The 20,039-nt window shown below is 44.3% G+C and overlaps 1 protein-coding gene across 2 annotated transcripts in view; it reads left to right on the top strand.

The window, feature by feature from the left end:
* Positions 1-20,039, top strand: part of GSAP (gamma-secretase activating protein) — a 102,298-nt gene that overhangs the window by 64,508 nt on the left and 17,751 nt on the right. For both annotated transcript variants that reach the window (XM_019509465.1, XM_019509466.1), the window contains 5 exons: positions 1,251-1,312; positions 3,635-3,730; positions 13,576-13,646; positions 14,196-14,290; positions 16,450-16,569. In XM_019509465.1, the coding sequence (XP_019365010.1) occupies positions 1,251-1,312; positions 3,635-3,730; positions 13,576-13,646; positions 14,196-14,290; positions 16,450-16,569 (444 nt within the window). The remainder of the gene's footprint in view (positions 1-1,250; positions 1,313-3,634; positions 3,731-13,575; positions 13,647-14,195; positions 14,291-16,449; positions 16,570-20,039) is intronic.

The following is a 20,039-nucleotide window of genomic DNA, read 5'->3' as shown; positions in this document are numbered from 1 at the left end:
CCCCCCTTCCCTCCTGTTGCTTGAGGTCCATTGTCACCACCTGCAGGGAGGGCAATGCCAGTGGCTCTGGCCTTGGCCCCCCCCTCCATCCACTCCGTTGCTGCTGCCTCCAGGGAGTAGGGTGGGGGCGAGGCCAGCATAGCTAACCACCCCCCCCCATCCCCTGTGTGTCTGCCATCACGGCGGTGCTCCACTGTGCTGCTACCTTCTGTCTGAATGCCGTATTTGCATATTTGCACTCTGATTTGGCTGTTTCAGTCAGCTGGTCAGTGTGTGAATAAAGTGTTTTGGACAGAAAGACGGTCAGATTAAGGCTTTTATAATAATAGAATTTTTTATATATATAAAAATAAAAAATCTGTGTGTGTATGTATACATCTGTATGTGTGTGTGTGTGTCTGTCTCAACACATAGAGAGAGGTGTGTATGTATGTGTGTGTGTGTGTATAGATACATATATGTGTGTGTAGATATATATAGATTATAGGAAAGAGCCTCTTGAAAACTTTTGGCTCATTTCTGGAAGACATCAAGTGCCTTCAGTCAATTAGAAAGGAGACAGGAATTTTTTTCAGGGGAGGCACTTTCTTTCATCTCAAAAGACAGGAGGAACCTGTAAGGAGACAATACACCAAACTCACTTATGTTTCTACTCAGGGCTGTATCTGTCTTTTTCTGTTTCATCATCTCTTCCATACTGTTAAAAGGAATGCTCTAAAATATTTAGATTTGCAAACTGCGTACTGAAGTAACTGAAATAGCCAGGCCAAGGAATCCTGTACAACTGTGGGAGGGGTGTATTCACTGCATAGCTGCTTTGGTTTTAGGCAGTTGCCTAGAAAACCCTCCCAAATCCTTTCAGTCCTTGTGAGCTGAAAATGTCAAGTTGTAAATAGTGTGCGTTTTGTATTCTTGTTACCACTGGGTTCTTTGGGCTTGCTGGCTCTAAAGGGCTCATGGTGAGAGTTTTTTTTTTTCTTGGCGACTGAGGGGAAAGAAGCTGAAGACAGACATTTACTTATTGTGTGGCAATTGTAAGGGGGAATGGGAAAAGGTGGCCCAGCTCTCAAGTGCCTCCATGTTTCTATAGCAGTAATGCTTTCCAGTTCTGTTACTGTTTTTATAATTCTTTAGCATGAAAGCACTGCAGCCTCTGTTTGTTTTCCCTTGTTTCTGAGCTTTCTTGGAGTTGCTTGAAGGTCTCTCTAACTAAAGAAACATGCATTTGAATGACACTTTATCTGTTTCAGAGGAAAGGTTCGTTCCTTTCTTCCAAGAGGAAGACTGCCAGCAACAATTGCTAATGGGACTGGTATGTGTTGCATTTTGTGTGCCAGGAGATGCACAACCTTAATAAGCATGAAGCATAACTTTACATTTTATTTTTATATTCTTTCTTCCTAAGCTGTTGTATTCTGTGCTTCTCTGGCAGTTTAAGTTTACGGGTGGGAAGAATATAAATGGGCAGGACATGGAGCCATAGAGAAGTTTTTTGGTTTCTGTCTTCCAGGTCAGGTTATAAAAGCCCCAGATGGACAGGAAAAAGGAGGGGAGACAGTTACTCCCTCCACTCTACCTTTTCTTTTCTGCTATATTCTTGCCTAAATTCAGTTTTTTTCCATTCTCATGTGGCTCTATCCTATATTCTAAACAACTGTCTAACTTATTTTCAGTATTTAACTTCGTTTTAAACATTTCTCCATACCCTCCTGCCTCCCCATGGTTAGCTGATTTTTTTCAAAGAAAGAATTGGTAAGATTCCCTATGATCTCTTTTAATCCCCCCTGTTTTCCCTCAACTTAACTCTGAGTGCTTGCTCTCATGCTCTATACCTCATCCATATCTCTCCAAATCTATTCTAGAGCTGCCCTCTCTTTTTACAGCATTTTCATCTTCTTTCTCTTTGCTTACAGCTACAGTCCTGTGCTATCCCTCTTCTTCTTATCGCACATCTTGGATACCTAGGACTGGATATATTGCTGTCACCTTAAAGTCAGCAAGGCTAATAACTAATTTTTCATCTTGCATTTGAAATCTCCTGTTTTTGCATTTTTCATCACCACCTCCCCTGTGGAATTTGTCTGCATGCACATGTTCAGATGACCTGGGAGAATTCTCCCAGATCTCTTTTTCTGGCAGAAAAACTTACCCAGAGACCCCTGAACAGACTTTTGAATTATCAAGCTGTTGTGCAGCCAGGGGGACCTTGTGCACACATCAGTCTGCCCTGCAGGTTCCCAAGTCTTCATGATGACAGCAGTGCACAGGGCAGCTGTGATTGGCTGACCCAGGCTGCCTTGCAGTCTGTGTCTCCCTGCAGCACAATGAGGGGATTGTGAAGGGGGCTTCTGTATTGGCTGGAGCAGAAGAATCCAGGCCAAGTGCCACACTCTTCCCATGAGCTGTGTGAAAGGGGGAGACGAGCTAGGTGCAAAGCACGCTGGAGTACTGTGCAACTTCTCTTAGAAAGTACATGTACAGAAGTTCACTTTCCCAGGAGCTATTTAACTCTGGTTATGCCTGGATTATTTTCTCCTGGAGCAGCCATTTTTGCTGTAGGAGAAATATGAATGTCTGCATGCTTGTGGTTTCAACTGGGAGAGCAGCAACTTCCCCAGGAAAAACTGAATGCCTGTATGTGGTCTAAGGCTTATATTTTGCTTTTCTGCATGTTGCCCTCCCCTCTTTCTTGCCACCGTTTTTTGCACAACTTCTTCCAAGATCCATCCACTTACCTGTCCATACAGCCAAGACCAATGTAGACTCCCATCATCTTCCTCCTGTTCCTTCTGTATCTTTATTGCACTTCCTGCTCCTCTGTTGCATTGCATTTTCATTAGTTTGTAAGCTGCTTGTGTCAGGAATTTGTTGGGTACTCAATGCATCTCTGGGAAACATTGGAAATAATCCCAGAAGGTTTATGTTATGGTTCAGGAAGGAATTGGTATAGACAACAGAAGCTGCATGATGTCAGGAGCATGTTAGGAGGTCTTTCCAAACAGCATAATTGGGAGATACAAGCTACATAGTAAACTAACTTGTTTCATATCCCCCCTTACATTAAGTTTTCTGTCAAGTTTCACTAAAGTGAAACTTTTCTACTCAAAGGTAATAGTTTTCTCTGCCATTACTATGGGTTTTATCGTTTCTTCACAGTAAAATTTCCCAGGACTCATTTCAGTATAATACTACTAAAGTTGAATGCTGAGAATTGGTCTCTTTCAGAATCCTCTCTTCTTCCAAAAGTATTGCCTAGGATTCTAGCCACAAATTATAATATGTAACAGTGTAACTTGTCAGGATGTAAGGAGCATGGGGAAGGGGTTAGTAGTGTAACTTATTTCCTTTACAGAAATTCAGATTAAAAGGTGTCTTTTCAGGTCATGAACAGTGAAAGGCATGGAAATGCTCATTGTTTCATTTAGCTGGACCCACACTAAATCATAATTTTTAAATGTCTGAACTTGCTATTTACATCAGTGAGAATGTGTAGCAGCTTACAACCTCAATGTGAACTGCACTTCCTGTAGACAGAATATTGTTGTGCTAATTAATGTAAATCAAGCCTTGCACCTGCTTTAACAAATTTTGTTTGAGAAAGCAGAAGGACTTAAAGATTGGTTTCCTTTTCTAGATGGTTGCTCAATTGAAAGATCACCTCATGAGGCATCTACAGTATGTAGGAAAAAAGAAGATTGATCAGATTGTTGTGGATTATGTTTCAAACCTGGTTAGTGGCTGTTTTTTCTTAATTTTGCCAAACCTGAATTACCACTCTTAATTGTGGGGGTGGGTAAATGTGTGCACATGCATATGTATGCATGTGCCAGGTGTTTTTTTTGAAGATGGTCTTCTCTGAGTCATTTACAAAGCTGAACACACTTTTTGCTTAAATAATAAGCACCTGTTATTTACTTTTGTTAGTAAGCTTCATTCCATACTGAAAGAGAACTGCTCACATTGTACTTACCAGCTTTTGTGGTGTGAGAGTATTAAGTCATCTCAAAACTGGTAAAATGTATTAATTTAATTTCCTGTGAACTATTGTTACTATATAAGTCAGTAGTTGAGTGCTGATTATCTTTGCAGGGAAAACATAGAAGAGAAATAAAATTATTTATTTCATTTTCATACACTGGAACTGAATTCTGCTCTCTTCCTGATGCTAAATGCATTGATTTTAATGGGAGTTTCACAGATGTAACAGAATTTTCCCATCACAACTAATGAATACACCTCCTTAGGGCATGTTTGGAGGAAACGTGGGGCACGTGTGCACGACACTTGAAAGCGGGTTAAATGCTTTTGCACCGCTTTAATGGTGTTGGTGTTTGCACATGTCGGCGGCCTATTGAGCATTAATTCCAGCCACTGTAGCACATTTGGTGGTGTAATGCATCTTAAGTTACTATGGGGCACAGCAAACTAAAACGCCTCTGAGAAGTTTGTTTGCTGCCCTACAGCTGTGGAGTAAAGCACTGAGCTTCGTGCGGCTCAGGGACTGTGCAGGCAGCCTGGCAGCAGCCTGGGAAGACAGGAGCCTGCCTGCCTGCATGAGCTGCATGGGGACCTGCTCCTTCCCTCTGTGGCTGTAGGGCCCCCTGGGACTGCCCAAGCTGGGTGCCTGTGGGCAGGTGCTGCCGGGGTGGGGGAGGTGCTGCTGCCACGGAGGGAAGCACCAGCTGCCCCACCACCACCCCAGGGACCTCTCTGCCCGCCAGCAGCTCACCCTCCCCTCCCGGCCACCGGAGAGGCTGGTAAGACATGGGTGTACACAACATAGGGGTTTACTTCGCCCTAAATTGAAGTGGTGTTTTTTAAAAACTCACCACTTCAATTTAGGGCCCCTGTTTCATGTACACATGCCCTTAGATACTTGTATAAGAATGTGTTTTCTAAATTTCAGTTTTTTTCAGTATGCTGTAATGTGAGAGAAACTTAACCTGTATCTTGTTTCAAATGCACAGAAAAGCATGTACTTTTTTGCTTTGGGGCTCAGTTCTGTATGTTATCTGAAGTTAGGACTTTTAGAGGAGTCGGTAGCACCATAGGTGGAAGACTTGCAGAATCAGTCTGTACTAGCTTTATTATTAGGAGTCTATTCAATTTGTGGCTTCACAGAAACTATGAAATCCAGGATTGTCCACAAAATCAACTTAAAAACCTTAATAAAAATAAAAGTTCTCACTGCCACATCCTGGCCTTACAACCTGCCCATTGGGGAAGGTGCCAGTTGGTGGGGTGGCACAAAAGGCAGAAGCTGAGATAGCAGCCACCCCTTGTTCATCTCTCCTCCTCCCATCAGGGCCTCTCTGCCAATCAGCAGTGAGGGGTGAGTTCACATGAAGGGCAGCCAACAAACAAGGTGGTGGCTGTTGCCACCGTCCCTCCTCCCCCGCTGGGGTCTCTCCACCAGATAACACCAGGGGTGGGGCCAGTGGAGCAGAATTGGGAATTATCTGTGAAATTTGCTCTTTATGCTGCAGCCAACCCATGAAAATTGTTTAGTTTCACTGCAACTTAAGTAGGTCCCTATTTGTTACGAATGTTGGCTACAACAAATGATAGGATTTGAGTCGGACAGATTTAGCCTGTGTAGCTTCTGGTCCCAGGCTTCATGGTTTGTGGAAGACATCTGCTTCCAGAAGGCATCTGAGCTATTCCCCAGCTCAGGTAGGAAGTCTCATACTTCCTCAGGCTACCTGAATTCAGTGGTCCACGTCGCTCAGAATTTGTCCACTAAATAAACCTACCCAGTCGTTTAATCATGGCTTGTTGTTTAGTAAGCAGTACCTGTTTTTTATATTCATGTTACCAGGATGAGACTAAAACTAGTGACTGATAAAACAAGAACAGTGAGACTTGCTGCTGTATAAAGGCTTACTATTTAAAACCAATGCTTGAAAGAGGCAGAAGTTTGCCAAGTTTTTTTCTAATTTTTTTTTCTTGTTTGTTTCCTCTTCAGTATAAATCAAGATAAGAATCTGTCAGTATAAGAAAGCTTATTTGGCCCTGTTCCACCAGCATTTCCTGGCAAAACGGATAATTTTAGAATATGCCTTTAAAAAAAAAAAATAGAAAACCTTCCTCCTCCCCACACTTAATAAAAAAAACATGACTAGTTCTGCCTAACTTCACCAAAAGCAGGAATTGTCCTCATATGCAACTTACAGACTTCCATTCCTGTAGGTGCCTTAAGGCTGTTATAACCAGACCATACAAACTGCTTGCGGCTTACACGTCTAACTAGATTCTTTTTATAGCTTGGCTTGGGGAGCCCCTTGTCTCTCTAAATTCATAACATTTTAACTTTCCCCATAGGCAATTGGTAGGGGGCGCATGGTGGCTGACACTGATGCTGTCGGTAGGGCTGGTGCCCCCCCCGATGGCCCATCAGCAGCTTCTGTGGGTGTACCCCCAGATTCAGGAGGCACTAGTCACTCATGACCTTCCCCTTTTTCAACCAAGAGACTATGATCAACCCTCAGTATTGCTCATGGACAGCATAGAATCATAGAAAAATAAGGCTGGAAGGCTTCTAGTTCAACCCGACCCTTAATCTATGAAACTATGAAACCCCTTGCCCAAGGTAGAAATGCCTCTGTATAAATTATCCTTCCTGAGTGTTTGTCTACCTTGTGCTTAAATGTCAGTGTTGGTAATCTGTTCCAGTGCTTAAGCTTCATATTTAGAAAGTTCTTCATAATATCCATGCACCCTGACCATCATACTTTGAATTGAAAAGTATGGGTGAATCTGTGGTGGGCTTGATCTGTCATAGGCTTGTGACATACCAGTGGTCCACAAATAAGTTTGAGAACTACTGCTTTATCCTACAGGTTGGTGAAGTTGCCTGGAACAGGTAGTACTTGGCACTCTTAACAGATTGCATTAATGTAAATTTACTAGTGTTTGAGAACTAGTGAAATGGATCCAAAAAACAAAAACAGCCCCAGAGGTGCACCACATCCAGTTGTCCAGTCCTTTTGTGGTTAAGGCACACCAAGTTATGTAGCCAGCAGTACACAAGGGAGTGATGAATTGCATCCAGCCACCTTTGAGTTCCCAGCTCAAACAGGCAGATTGCCTTTAACAATTGGTTTCATATAGGTGGTCTTTGGAGTGAGTCTGGAGTAAGGCTTGAACTCTTATCTCTAGGTTCATGAGGAAACACCTGAATCACTCTGCTCCTGCATCTCAACTAAAAGAGGAAGAGGTAGTTGGCCACTATAGTGTGAAGTCAGGCAGAAAGTAGGGCCTGCTGGCATCTTAGATGCAGAGCTTGAGGCATGAGCTTTTGTAAATGGCCCTTTTGTCAGACAGTAACCTGCAGCAGCTCATTACTCTCAAAGGTGCCCGTTTTCTCCCTAGTGAAAAGGAAAGGACTTGTCTTTCTGGACTGTCTTAATAGTATTATTTTTGTTTTCTACAGTAGTGGCAAATGGCCCATCAAGAATAGGACTGAGAACTTTTTTATGTTGGGGCTGCACAGACTCAGAGTAGCAGACAGTTCCAGCATTGAAGAGATTAAGGATCTTGTTGGGTGTTACCCTTGGCACCAGTTAAACACTTAAAATGTTTGCATATGGGGGCTAAACTCATGCCAAGGGCTCTCTGATTGGCTGAAAGTTATGCCTCTTTGGGCAAGGATTTTTGCGTCTCAGCCCTGGGATCACAAGGGAGCAGTTGCAGGTAATTTTTGGGTCTCACTCCCGGTTTAAAAGTCTGGTGGGATCCTACGAGCATATTAAGCATTGCCTTGAAACTGTGCAGAAAGCTTTCTAAGACACATCAATACTTAACATGTTTTATGTTTAGATCATATTAAGTGTAACAAAGCCCTAAGTGTAAAAAGGAGAGAGAGACCTGAAGGGGAAAGACCTAACAGGTGAGCCTAGTCAACAGCAAGCATCACAGTACTTCCACAATTCTGGGGGAGTGGGTTTGGTTGGGAAGGGATTGGCTAAGTGTAAGGAAGAGTGAAGGAGATTGTGGAGGAGGAAAGCTCTGGTGAGGAGACCATGAGAGAGAGGGTTGGGACATGAAGCCGACTGGTACAGGGCAAAGAAGGTCCAGTGAAACTGTAGGAACATCTTTGAAAGTCCCTGCTGTGGCTAACCCTACTGTTCTGGAGCTCGTTTTGCCCTTTATGGGCACTGAAGGCACCAACTGGGGAGGACCCGGCTGGACCTCATTTTTATCCCTTTTCTCCCTCTGGCAGTCCCTGCTTTGGCTGCTTCAGCAGGTGATTCTACAGAAATAATCTAGAAGATCATCCATAACTTCTAGTGATTTCAGTAGAATCTGAGGATCCTCAGTGCTGAGAAGCAGGGCTAAATATTCAAGAGACCTAGACATTTGAAAATGTTAGCCCAGGTCCCTGGAGCCTGCACTGGCCGAACCTATTTCACTATTGTTGCTATTTACTCAAATCAGTATTTCTCCAGCTCTGTTTTAAGAGTTGCAAGAGAAGAGGCTTCCTCTACCTCAAGGCTATTCAACTTCTGAGCATCCAGAGGCTGCACCAGCAGGGGCTGCATAGCTTGGAGGCTTCACTAATGTGAGCCACAGGCCCCCAGCCCGCACCTGCTTGCAGGCAACGATGCCTACCTGCACACACTGCTGCACCATGCAGGTAGCTCCCACCTCAGCTCCTTTGCTGCATTGGGCAGCAGGCTTCCTTGGTTCATCATCCTGCTCTCTGGGGACAGGCACAGGAAATGAAAGCTGAGAGAAGGAGGGGGTGCCTAGAGCCCCTGGCTGCATGAGCAGCCAGAGAGATAAGGGAGCAGCAGCTGGGTAAGAGCCCAGGGTATGCACATTAAAGCCTTGCAGGTCACATGCATCCTGCAGGCTGCCAGTTGGGCAGCCCTGCTCTACTTTGCCAATCTCTCATCCCTGTTCTAGCTGCTTGTTACTGAGGGGAGAACTGGCTTTATGGCTAAAGCCTGGTGTCAAGAGTTCACTTCTCACTTCCACCACAGGCTCGCTTTGTGACTGAGCAAGCTGCTATGTTCCCCATCCAGAAGGCTAAGAGAGTGCTTCCTTTCACCCCTGCATGAGACTGTAAGCAATCTCCATTGGGGGAGGGAGCATCTCTTGTTGAATATTTTTATGACCTATCCTAGTAGGGCTTCAAAGTGCTATCGTACAAACAGCAAATGTAGCTTGGATACTCTCAAAATGATGATGGTTACATTATAAATGACCTTGGTCCCAGTGTTAAGAAGATGAAGGATTTTTACATACGCTTGAGGAAGCTACCTTAAGTGTGTCTTTTGCTTGTCAAACTTTCTCTAAAGTTCTGTCTTTTTCCTTCCCTTTTTAAAATCCATGTTCTTGTTCCAGTTCGGCATGTTTCTCTGGTAGCCATTCAAGCTTCACATCCTTACTTGGGCCTTGGACACACAGGATATTTATGCTGGTGTCATTTCCAGAGGGTCCAGAGCAGATGGACCAAAGAGCTTATTCCAGTGTATTAAACACTAGGCTGCTTTTTCAGGACTTCTCTGCTAGGTGGCAGGGCAGCTGGTGACAGTATTTTTCATTTGAGCAAATGATTATCCTGGTATAAGGTGCAAGTGTGGAACACCTACACCAGTATAATTTTACACCCAATGTAGTTCTGCCCCCAATTTCTTCAGGGACAGTTCTACACCAGACCGAATGAAATTATTCCTGTGTAATCCTAGAACCATAGAAAATGAGAGTTGGAAGGGACCTCAAGAGGTCACATCTAGTCCAACCCCCTGCTCCAAGCAGGACCGTCCCTAAAGCCTCCAAGGATGGAGATTCCACAACCTCTCTGGGTAACCAGGGCTTTACTCCCCTCCTCGTGAGAGAGCTTTTCTACTATCTAACCTAAACCTCCCTTGCTGTGACTTGAGACCATTGCTCCTTGTTCTGTCATCTGCCACCACTGGGAACAGCTTAGCTACATGCTGTCTGGAACCACTCTTCAGGTAGCTGAAGGCTAAATCCCCCTTTAGTCTTATCTTCAAACTAAACAAGCCCAATTCCCTCAGCCTCTCCTCAGAAGTATTGTGCCCCAGCTCCCTAACCATTTTTGTTGCCCTCCACTGGACTTCTCCAATTTGTTTACATCATTTCTGTAGTGGAGGACCAAAAACTGGACAGAGGACTCCAGTTGTGGCTCACCAGTGCTGAATAGACAGGAAGAATCACTTCCCTCAATCTGCTGGCAGTGTTCCTACTAATGCAGCCCAGTGTGGTGTTAGCCTTCTACACGACAAAGGCACACTGTTGTCTCCTATTCAACTTATTGTCCACTGTAACCCACAGGTCCTTTTCGGCAGAGCTGCTGCTTAGCCAGCTGGTCCACAGCCAGTACCAGTGCATGGGATTGTTCTGTACTAAGCTTAGGCCTTTGCACTTTGTCCTTATTGAACCTCATGAGATTTATTTTTGGTCCAGTGCTCCAATTTGTTGAAGTCTCTCTGACTCCTAGCCCTACCCTCCAATGTATCTACTGCTACTCCAACCCATCTTCCAGGTCAATGATGAAGATATTAAATAAAAATAGCTCCAAGACCGATCCCCTGGAGCACTCCATTTGATACCAGCTGCCAACTAGATATCAAGCCATCGATTTACTACCCTTTGAGCCTGACAGTCTATCCAGTTTTCCGTCCACCGTATAGTCTATTCACCCAATCCATACTATATTAGCTTGCTTGCAAGACTGTTGTGGAAGCTAAGGCATATCACATCTACTGCTCTCCCCACATCCACAGAGCCAGTCCTCTCATCATAAAATGCAATCAGGTTGGTCAGGCATGATTTGCCCTTGGTGAATCCATGCTGACTGTTCCTAATGACCTCCTCCTCCATGTGCTTTGAAATAGATGCCTTGAGGACCTGCTTTATGATTTTTCCAGGGACTGAGGTGGAGCTGACTGGTTGCTAGTTCCCCAGATCCTCCGTCTTTCCGTTCTTACAGATAGGCACTGTATTTGCCCTTTTTCAGTTATCCAGGACCTCTCCCAATCTCCACAAGTTTCCAGAAATAATCACTATCAGCTCATCAGTTACATTGGCCAACTCCTTCAGCACACTTGGGTGCATCATGTCCAGCCCCACGGGCTTGTACATGTCCAGCTTTTCTAAATAGTCCCTAACCTGTTCCAGCTGCTCACCTTCTCCCGAGACTATGCCGACAGGTGCAGTAGTCTGGGAGTTGACCTTGCCTGTGAAGACTGAGGTGAAAAAAGCCATAGAGTACTTCAGCCTTTTCTACATTATCTGTCACTAGGTTGCCCCTGCCATTTAGTAAGGGACCCACATTTTCCGTGACCCACATTCTTGTTGCTGACCTACTTGTAGAAACCTTTCTTGTTACCTTTCATGTCCCTTGCTAGCTGCAACTCCAATTGTGCTTTGGCCTTTGTGATTTCATCTCTGCATGCCCAAGCAATACTTTTCTACTCCTCCCTAGTCATTTGTCCAAATTTCCACTTCTTGTAAGCTTTCTTTTTATGTTGTCGCTCACTGAAGCTTTCCCTGTTAAGCCAAGCTGGTCTTGTGCTGTACTTACTAGTCTTCCTGTGCATTGTGATGGTTTGTTCCTGCACCCTCAGTAAGCTTTCCTTAAAATGCAGCCAACTGTCTTGGACTCCATTCCCCCTCAGAGTGGTCTCCCAGGGGATCCTGCCCATCAGGATGTGTTCACATCATTTGTCTACTACTTGTTTACACTGGTGTAAAGGTCAGTAACACCTGCATTACAAGTCTAGGCCGATGATCCTCAACCTTTTTAGACTCTAGGAACCCCTCAAAAAATGCAAGCTCTTTGTTTTCACTAATTTTTTGACTACAGAATAATAATAGAGCAGTCTTGCAAAGAACTTGAAAAGACCACAACCAGTCAAAACAAAATGTTTTTAACACTGTAGATTCCTATTTGAAATTTCTGGGTTTATCTCATGAATCGTGTTTGCACATCTAACAGTGCTAACATTGCATGACACCCTTGAAAGGATCTCAAGACACCCTGGTTGAGAATCACTGGTTTAGTCTCTCATTTCCAGAGGTAACACTAGCTCCTGATGGAGTCACACAGTAGTTAGCCTCTGATGCTAGCTGGACCAGAAATAAATGGCTTTCTAGGTAGGTGTTCTGGCCCTTGCCTGACAACTGGAAGTTATGCATTTCCTGGGTAATTAATGGCGAAAAACTGCTCCTCTGGAGTGCTTAAACAGGAATTTTTAATCAAGTCCAAAACAGTTTTGAACTTTTGAATAACTTCTGGTGCATTTCCAAGCTGTGTAGCTGCTGTGCACTGAAGTTAAAAGCACGAGTAGCAGAAGTACCGCCAGCACGGGAAGGCTGCATGATAGAGAGGAAAAAGCTAACCTGGTTCTGTGCTTCCATCTGCCCTGGGTTGGGCTCATAATGAGAGATATGTGGAGACCCCTGTGGGAAGTGCTGTGTGAGACCAGTGTATGAATTCTGTTCCTGTTGGCTTCCATGTTTGTAATGCATCAGGAAGATTGAGGACACAGTGTCTTTGCATAGCAGAGAGACTGGGAGACAGGATTTCTGGGTTCTAGTCATTTTCTATGTGTGGAAGAGTAGTTGACCTGTCTGTGCTTCAAGGTGCCCCTCTGTAAAATGGGGTTATTGCTTAGTTTAGGAGTGCTTGAAGGGATTACTTGAAGACATGGTTTGGACCCTCCTCCTTAGACAAAGGGCATATGGGAAGTGCTAAAGGTGTATGGCGGTGTTGTGCTCTGAAGGCTTCTGATTTAATTGTTATTCCAAACAGCCTCACCTGGCAGTCAGGCTCTGGGGAAGAACGAGGGAGATGGCAGCACAGGCTACGCTGAGCGTGCCCAGAGGATTCCTTCGGCACTCTCCGAGTGGGCGGGCCAGGTTCTCTTTTTGACTGCAAGGCTAGAAGGACCCAGAGGTGAATGGGGCTAGAAGTTTCTGCTGGCCGGTAGTTCTGTCCTGTAGGTCAGGCAGGAAGCATAAGAGATGGTGCGGGCCAGAGATTTTTATTGCAATAGGAAGGGGGTGGAGAGGAGGTTGGAAGCTAGAGAAGAGAAACTGAACTGGGAATTCATGAGACACATTCCTGCCTGAACTTTCCTTCTCCTTGGTAGGTCTGCAACTGGCTGATACCCAGCCTGTGTTCTCCATGTAGCTTCCCTCATGCAGCAAGCTGAATATCCCTCTGCCTTCTACATTTGCCAGTTGGATTGGGGCCCTTGAGTTCTCTTGTTGCCAAAATGCACAGCCATTAGGAGATTAAGGTTTTACTTGCCTCCTGATCCTGGAGTGCGCTTGCATCTGTTTGTGGTCAGAGAGCATGCTTTCAGCTGAGGCCTGGGCTACTTGCTGGTGCACACTGCAGGAACACCAGTGGATTGAGAGTGTGTAGTTTTAGGACTTTCTGGAAAAATGGCAGGAACTTCTGAACTCCTAGTTAGCAGGGTCTTAACATTGACACATGGTTATAATCCAAAATGCTCGCTGAAAGACTTATGGACACTAATGGCCCTCTGAACATGAGCTCTTACGCATGCCAGGATTTTGTTTTGTTTCTTCTTTTAGCTGGATCTAATGTGTCGGATGATGGAAGCAGTTTGGAGGAAATACAACCTTCACCCCTGCGTCTTCTCCTTGTAAGTTTGTTTGTTTTTTGCGTTTAGCCCCCAGCGAGTTAGATTGTGGGCAGAATTCTTGCAGAGAAGTGGTCTCTGGAAACGCTTGTTCCTGAACCCAGCCCCAGGTTGCTGGGTTCATTCATTCTGCCTCTCCTATGACCCTCCCAACTCTCGCTGTCTAACCAGTCTTGGATAGCGAACATGTAGATACCTCTGTAGAGAAGGGGGCTGGCATTCAGCATCACTGAGCTCACATTGATTTCAGCTTGGCTAACTGGCCACTTAACTAGGTAACTGTTTATAGACGCAGAGTAGGTCTAACTTTAGACACTCAGTTTAGAAAGTTTTATCTCATTGTTTTTAGTATCCTGTATGCTGTAGAAAGGGAGGTACTGGATAGATTTTCTACATCCACATCTCTAAATAAACAAGATGTCCTATCACTTCTCCTTGGTACCCAAATTGCATTCATTTAACTGAGCATTACTTCCGTTAGGTTTTGAGGTGAGTGTGGAGTACGTATGTCTGTTGGTCACCTATACGCTGTTACTTTATTATTAAATACAGTGACAAGCGAGGAAATGCAGCAGAGTTTGCAGTATTCCACATCATGAGTCGGATCCTTGAAGCTGCCAATGGGCTGTGCATGCCCCTTCCTCCCGGTGAGTCCTGCAGAGGTGGACAGGTCGCTGTTTTATTCCTTGTTTGGGAGCAAGTTTTGATTTGAACTTCTTCCAAGGAAATAAGTCATGGTACATGCAGCCAAGTTACCTTCAGCTGTCCTGAAATGCATGCAGTGCAGCTGCATTGAGAACTTCCTCTAAACACCTGTAGTGAAACAAGGAAGCCCTAAGTAGCTATTGCAAACTAAGACACACTAGAGTTTTTAGAAAAGCTTGAGCCCTGAGTATGCCAACGCCATTTCAGTTCTGGGACAAAATGCACCAAAACTATGTTTTTTAGGCTTTTTCCCTCTTTTAAAAAAAAAATTCAGTAGTTGCCCACAAAGTTGGCCATCAGTTTCAAGGGCAACAAAGGTAAATCATGTCCAGTAGTAAAGCAAACAGCCGTATGGTGCCCTGCTCATGTTCTTCACTCCTAGTAGAAAAGGCTTGCTTGGGGACAGGGTCGTGGCCATGCTGCTTCACACATGTGGCTCCTGCATCCATGCATGTCTCCACTGACTGTAACCAAAGAGTCGGTTCTTACAGAGCAGCTTGCATAATTGAGGCCTACGCTTCCTAATCCAGATTGTCCTGCAATGCTGCAGTGACACCGGGAGGTATCAGTTAGTGCAACTTGTGGCCTTTCACAAGGGTCCCCCACCAGCTAACATAGAAACCACTTTTGAAAACTAGCTGTAGCTTTGAAGTATGAATTAAAGGTGAAAGGTTCACTCATTGCCAGATTTGTGACCTATCCCTGTGGATCGTAGTTTTTCAATCCTTCTGTGTCCATCAGATGCTTCATGTCCATCTCTGGGACTGTATTGGGAGCAGCAATCAATTTGTCCTCTGGAAGTACTTTACTTCAACAGAATACCTCTTATGAGACCCTGTCAGGGACTTTAGTCTGGGAATATTCTCAAGACTTCAGCTTCTTAGGCCTTTAGAGTACAATGACACACTAAATACATGATTGTGATTTATAGAGGAGGGAGATCATGACCTTCCCCTGCCTCCATCTCTCCAGTCCCAACAAATGGATGTCTCAGTTGGGGACACGGGCAGTAAAGGTGGAAAATGATGATCTGATCTAAAAGCAAAAAGATGAAAGTGCTACAAAGCACCTTAAAGCTGATGTCCAATCTGGAAGAATGCAGTGACTATGCAGAAGGACCCATAGGAACCTAGTTTTTTTTTTTTTAGAAATTTGGCTCTCAAAATCATGGTACAGATTGTGCTAAAATTCCAATACCAAGAGCTTCTGATAACCCCTATACCAGATACCTTTTGTTCTGTTCTTTAAAAAGAAAATAATTTGGAAGAATTCAGTTCTGGTGTATTACATTGTATAAAATTGTGTTGCTGCTTGCTTTGCCAAAGCAGTCAGGGGTTTACAGGAAGATCTGGTAGATTTGAACTGGATTTTAATCCCATTAAGAATGTTCTTGCTGAAGGACTTGGCTTATCACCACCACCATGAGTTATGGCAGCAGTGTGCTTCTAACCAGGTAGGAGGAAAATAGGACTGAATATATTTCATGCTTCTGATCAGTCTCAAAAGTCCCTCATTACTAATGCTGTTCTGTGCTGGGTGATGGCAGCTCATACATCTAGTCTCTATTGTGCAGGAGAACGGGTAGCAGTTTCATACAGTGCTTGGGAAAATGTTGGTGTTTAGATGAATTGGGGGGACAGGCATAAGAAATGCAAAATATTTTGCAAACAGTTTGATTATGCTGGATTTGCAGATTTTGCAATAAGAGAACTGCTGTATGGGCTGCTTCCAGTCTTCTCCTTTTTCTTTCCTATTTCTTGCAAGGTATGGAAAGATCACAAAGTGAGCACTTCCATATTAAGAGGGAGGGTTTTAAATTAGTCTAAATCAATTATACTAAATAAAAGTTGCTGGAGTCATTGGGCATCAATGTCAGGATTTAGACATCATTGTGATGGCATGGTGATTTTAACTCTCTCCTTCTCTTTCCTCCTCACTCCACCACTTCCACCTCCAAAAATGAATTGGAATGAACTTGGTAATAATAGAGTTGTTGTCTTCTACTGAGCTTCAGTGCTGTGAAGGGCACAGCAGTAATAAGGACGTTTTGCTTAGAAATATTGTGCTTCTGTTGTACACATGACTTTCTCTGTCTTTTTAGGTTTTCATAGTCTACACTTGGGACTTGGAGTTCGATGTCTTCCTTTGCACACTCTGCTGCATTACATAGATAATGGAGTCCTGCACCTCACAGAAACATGTGTCAGAAAACTTTTCAAAGGTACCCTAGATTTACTAGCAGCTGGTTAGCACCTCATCTATTAATCCTGATGGGTAACATTCCTTTTAGCAAGCTTGTTTTGGAAAGGGATACACTCAAGGCATTTCATATGAACAATTGTGACTTTCTCAAGAGCTAACTACTTTTTAAATTTGCCCTTCTATTTCTTGCAATATGTAATGAGACAAAAATGCAAAGCTGCAGGGCTCAATTCCACCCCCAGAACTGAAAGTTAAAGAGTTATTTCTTTGAACTTCCTCGAAACCTTTAAGGTTGCACAGGACAAAAAATGGGCATGAGTTTACATAAAACTGTCCATAACTACAAAAGACGATGAAATATCTACCTTGAACTTTCTGGCTGATACATTTTGAAACCAGGGAAATACATAGAATGATTCTTTTTCATATGACAAAAATCGTGTGCCAGAATCGCATTTCACATTGGACAGACCTGAGCCAGGATCAAAATGGGGTGTTGAGGGCATTGAGGTTTCCAGGGCAATAGAAGATGGAGCATGCTATAACTACGTGGTTTGCAGTCTGTGAGGGGTGCCACGTTGGCAAGTGGAACTTGGTGTCAGGCCCGTGTGATGCATGTTTATGGTGGAAACAGCCATAGCTGGTTCAGAGTCTGTTGAGGCAGATCCAGGAAAGTCTGTCCAAATCGAGGCCGGGAGGTCTCATACTGGGTTTGGGATGAATGTTTTGAGTCTTAGAGGCCCATCGTTCTTCCCATAGTTGTGTAGCCCAGTTGTCTGGGGAAAAACCTTTGGAAATAAGAGTGCGGATGTGCAGGTGGGCGATCAGAGGTGCTAACTGAAAGAGTAATAGTAATGGTTAAATTTAAAAATATTTTTAAAAAATGATTTCCCTATAAAGCAACTGAATTAGCCTGCTCGACAGCGCTCAGCAGTATTGCTTTGATTCAGATAAGACACAGAAAGGTTCCGATGCTGTAGTTAGTGGAATAGCTGACGTTCTGCAGAGGGCTGCAAAGAGTTGTTTTTAAAAAAACAAAACCTGGCACCAGTCAGTTTAAAACACTTGTGCTTGTTGTTGTTGTAAGGGTTTTTGTTTAATTGAAATATGCTGTGTTGCATCCACTGGGATGACTTTTGAAAGTATGCTAATAAGTTTACCCCTGTTCTTTGAACTATGTTGTCAAAATGCTAAACACTAGGAAGTAGTGCATACTGACGTGAGAAATGATTGTGCAGCACCATGCTCAATATATGTACCCTGTGCTAGGCTGTTGGGTTCTTGCCAGAAGTTCAAGTCATGGATCACCCTGCTCTGTATTTCTTGGAATAGAATCAAGTGCATGTAGCTATTCCTAAAAAGAACAGGGAAACCAATATGTGGCTTTATAGATCATACTGTGACCACAACCTTGTTCATTGCCCTTTTAGCTTGGAGAGGGAGCCATCAGAAGCATAATTCACTTAGTTTACCTAAACCTAAGAATAACAAATATGGTAGCTGACTGGTTTGGCTTAGCAGAGAACTCTTCAGTGAGCTTAAATACCAAAAGGAAGCTTATAAGAAGTGGCAGCTTGGACAAACAACTAGGGAGGAGTATAAGACTATTGCTCAGGCATGCAGGGATAAAGTCAGGAAGGCAAAAGCACAATTGGAGTTGCAGGTAGCAAGGGACATGAAGGGTTTCTACAAGTATGTCACAAGAAGAGGAAGGTCATGGAAAATCTGGGTCCCTTACTGAATGGGAGAGGCAACCTAGTGACAAATGATGCGGAAAAGACTGAAGTACTCGATGCCTTTTTCACCAAAGTCTTCACAGGCAAAGTCAGTTCCCAGACTACTGCAGCAGGCAGCACAGTTTGGGGAGGAGGTGAGCAGCCCTCAGTGGTGAAAGAACAGGTTAGGGACTGTTTAGAAGAGCTGGATGTGTACAGGTCCATGGGGTCAGATGCAATGAACCTGAAGGTGCTGAGAGAGTTGGCTGATGTGATTGCAGAGCTGCTGGCCATTATCTTTGAAAACGTGCAGCCATCAGGAGAGGTCTTGGACAATTGGAAAAGGGCAACTAATAGTGCCCATCTTTTAGAAAGGATCCAGGGAATTACAGACCAGTCAGCCTCCCCTGAGTACCTGGAAAAATCATGGAGCGGATCCTCAAGGAATCCATTTCTAAGCACTTGGAGGAGAAGGTGATTAGGAACAGTCAGCATGGATTCACCAAGGGCAAGTCATGCCTGACCAATCTGATTGACTTCTGTGATGAGATGGCTGGCTGTCTGGAAGTGAGGAAAGCAGTGCACATAATGTAGCTTGATTTTAGCAAGGGTTTTGATACCGTCTCCCACAGCATTCGTGCAAGCAAGCTGAGGAAGTATGGGTTGGATAAATGGACTGTAAGGTGGATAGAAAGCTGGCTGGATTGTCTGTCTCAGTGGGTAGTAATCAATGGCACAATGTGTAGCTAGAAGCCAGTGTCAAGTGGAGTGCCCCACGGGATCAGTCTTGGAGCCACTTTTATGTAATGTCTTCATCAACAACCTGGACAATGGGTTGCAATGTACCCTCAAGCTGGGGGGAGTAGTAGATATGCTGGAGCATAGGGCTAGGATTCAGAGAGACCTCAACACAATGGAGGGTTGGACCAAAAATAAATAAATCTCATGAGGTTCAATAAGGACAAATGCAAAGGCCTGCACTTGGGACGAGAATCGCATGCGCTGCTACAGCTTGGGGACTGACTGGCTAAGCAGCAGCTCCGCAGAAGAGGACCTGGGGGTTACAGTGGACAGTTAGCTGGATATGAGCCAGCAGTGTGCCCTTGTTGCCAAGAAGGCTGACAGCATCCTGGGCTGCAGTAGTAGGAGCATTGACAGGAGATCGGGGGAAGTAATTATTCCACTCTATTCTGCATCGGTGAGGCAACATCTGGAGTACTGTGTCCAGTTTGCGCCCCCCACTATAGAAAGGATGTGGTAAAGTTAGAAAGAGTACAGCAGACAGCAATGAAAATGGTTCACATGAATTATGAGGAGAGGCTGAGGGAACTGGGTTTATTTTGTTTGGAGAAGAGAAGCGTGAGAGGGGATTTGATACAGCCTTCAGCTACCTGAAGTGGGGTTCAAAAGAGGATGGAGTTGGACTGTTCCCAGTGGTGGCAGATGACAGAACTAGGAGCAATGGTCTCAAGTTGCAGCAAAGGAGGTTTAGGTTGTATATTAGGAAAAGCTTTCTCACTAGCAGTGTGGTGAAACACTGAAATGGGTTACATAGAGAGGTGGTGGCATCCCCATCCTTGGAGGTTTTTAAGGTCCGGCTTTACCTTGACCTTGGAAGATCATAGAGTCCAGCCCCCCACCCGAAGGGCAGGAAGTCAGCTGGGGTCATAGGATCCCAGCAAGATAAGCATCCAGTTTACTCTTGAAGGTGTTCAATGTAGGTGCTTGAACCACCTCCGATGGCAGGCTGTTCCAGACCTTGGGGGCTCGGACA

Source organism: Gavialis gangeticus, unplaced genomic scaffold, assembly GCF_001723915.1.
Source record: "Gavialis gangeticus isolate Ggan-Ray unplaced genomic scaffold, GavGan_comp1, whole genome shotgun sequence".
Classification (NCBI taxonomy): Eukaryota; Metazoa; Chordata; order Crocodylia; family Gavialidae; genus Gavialis; species Gavialis gangeticus.
Note: the sequence above shows the minus strand (reverse complement) of the source record. Positions and strands in the feature narration are given on the sequence as shown.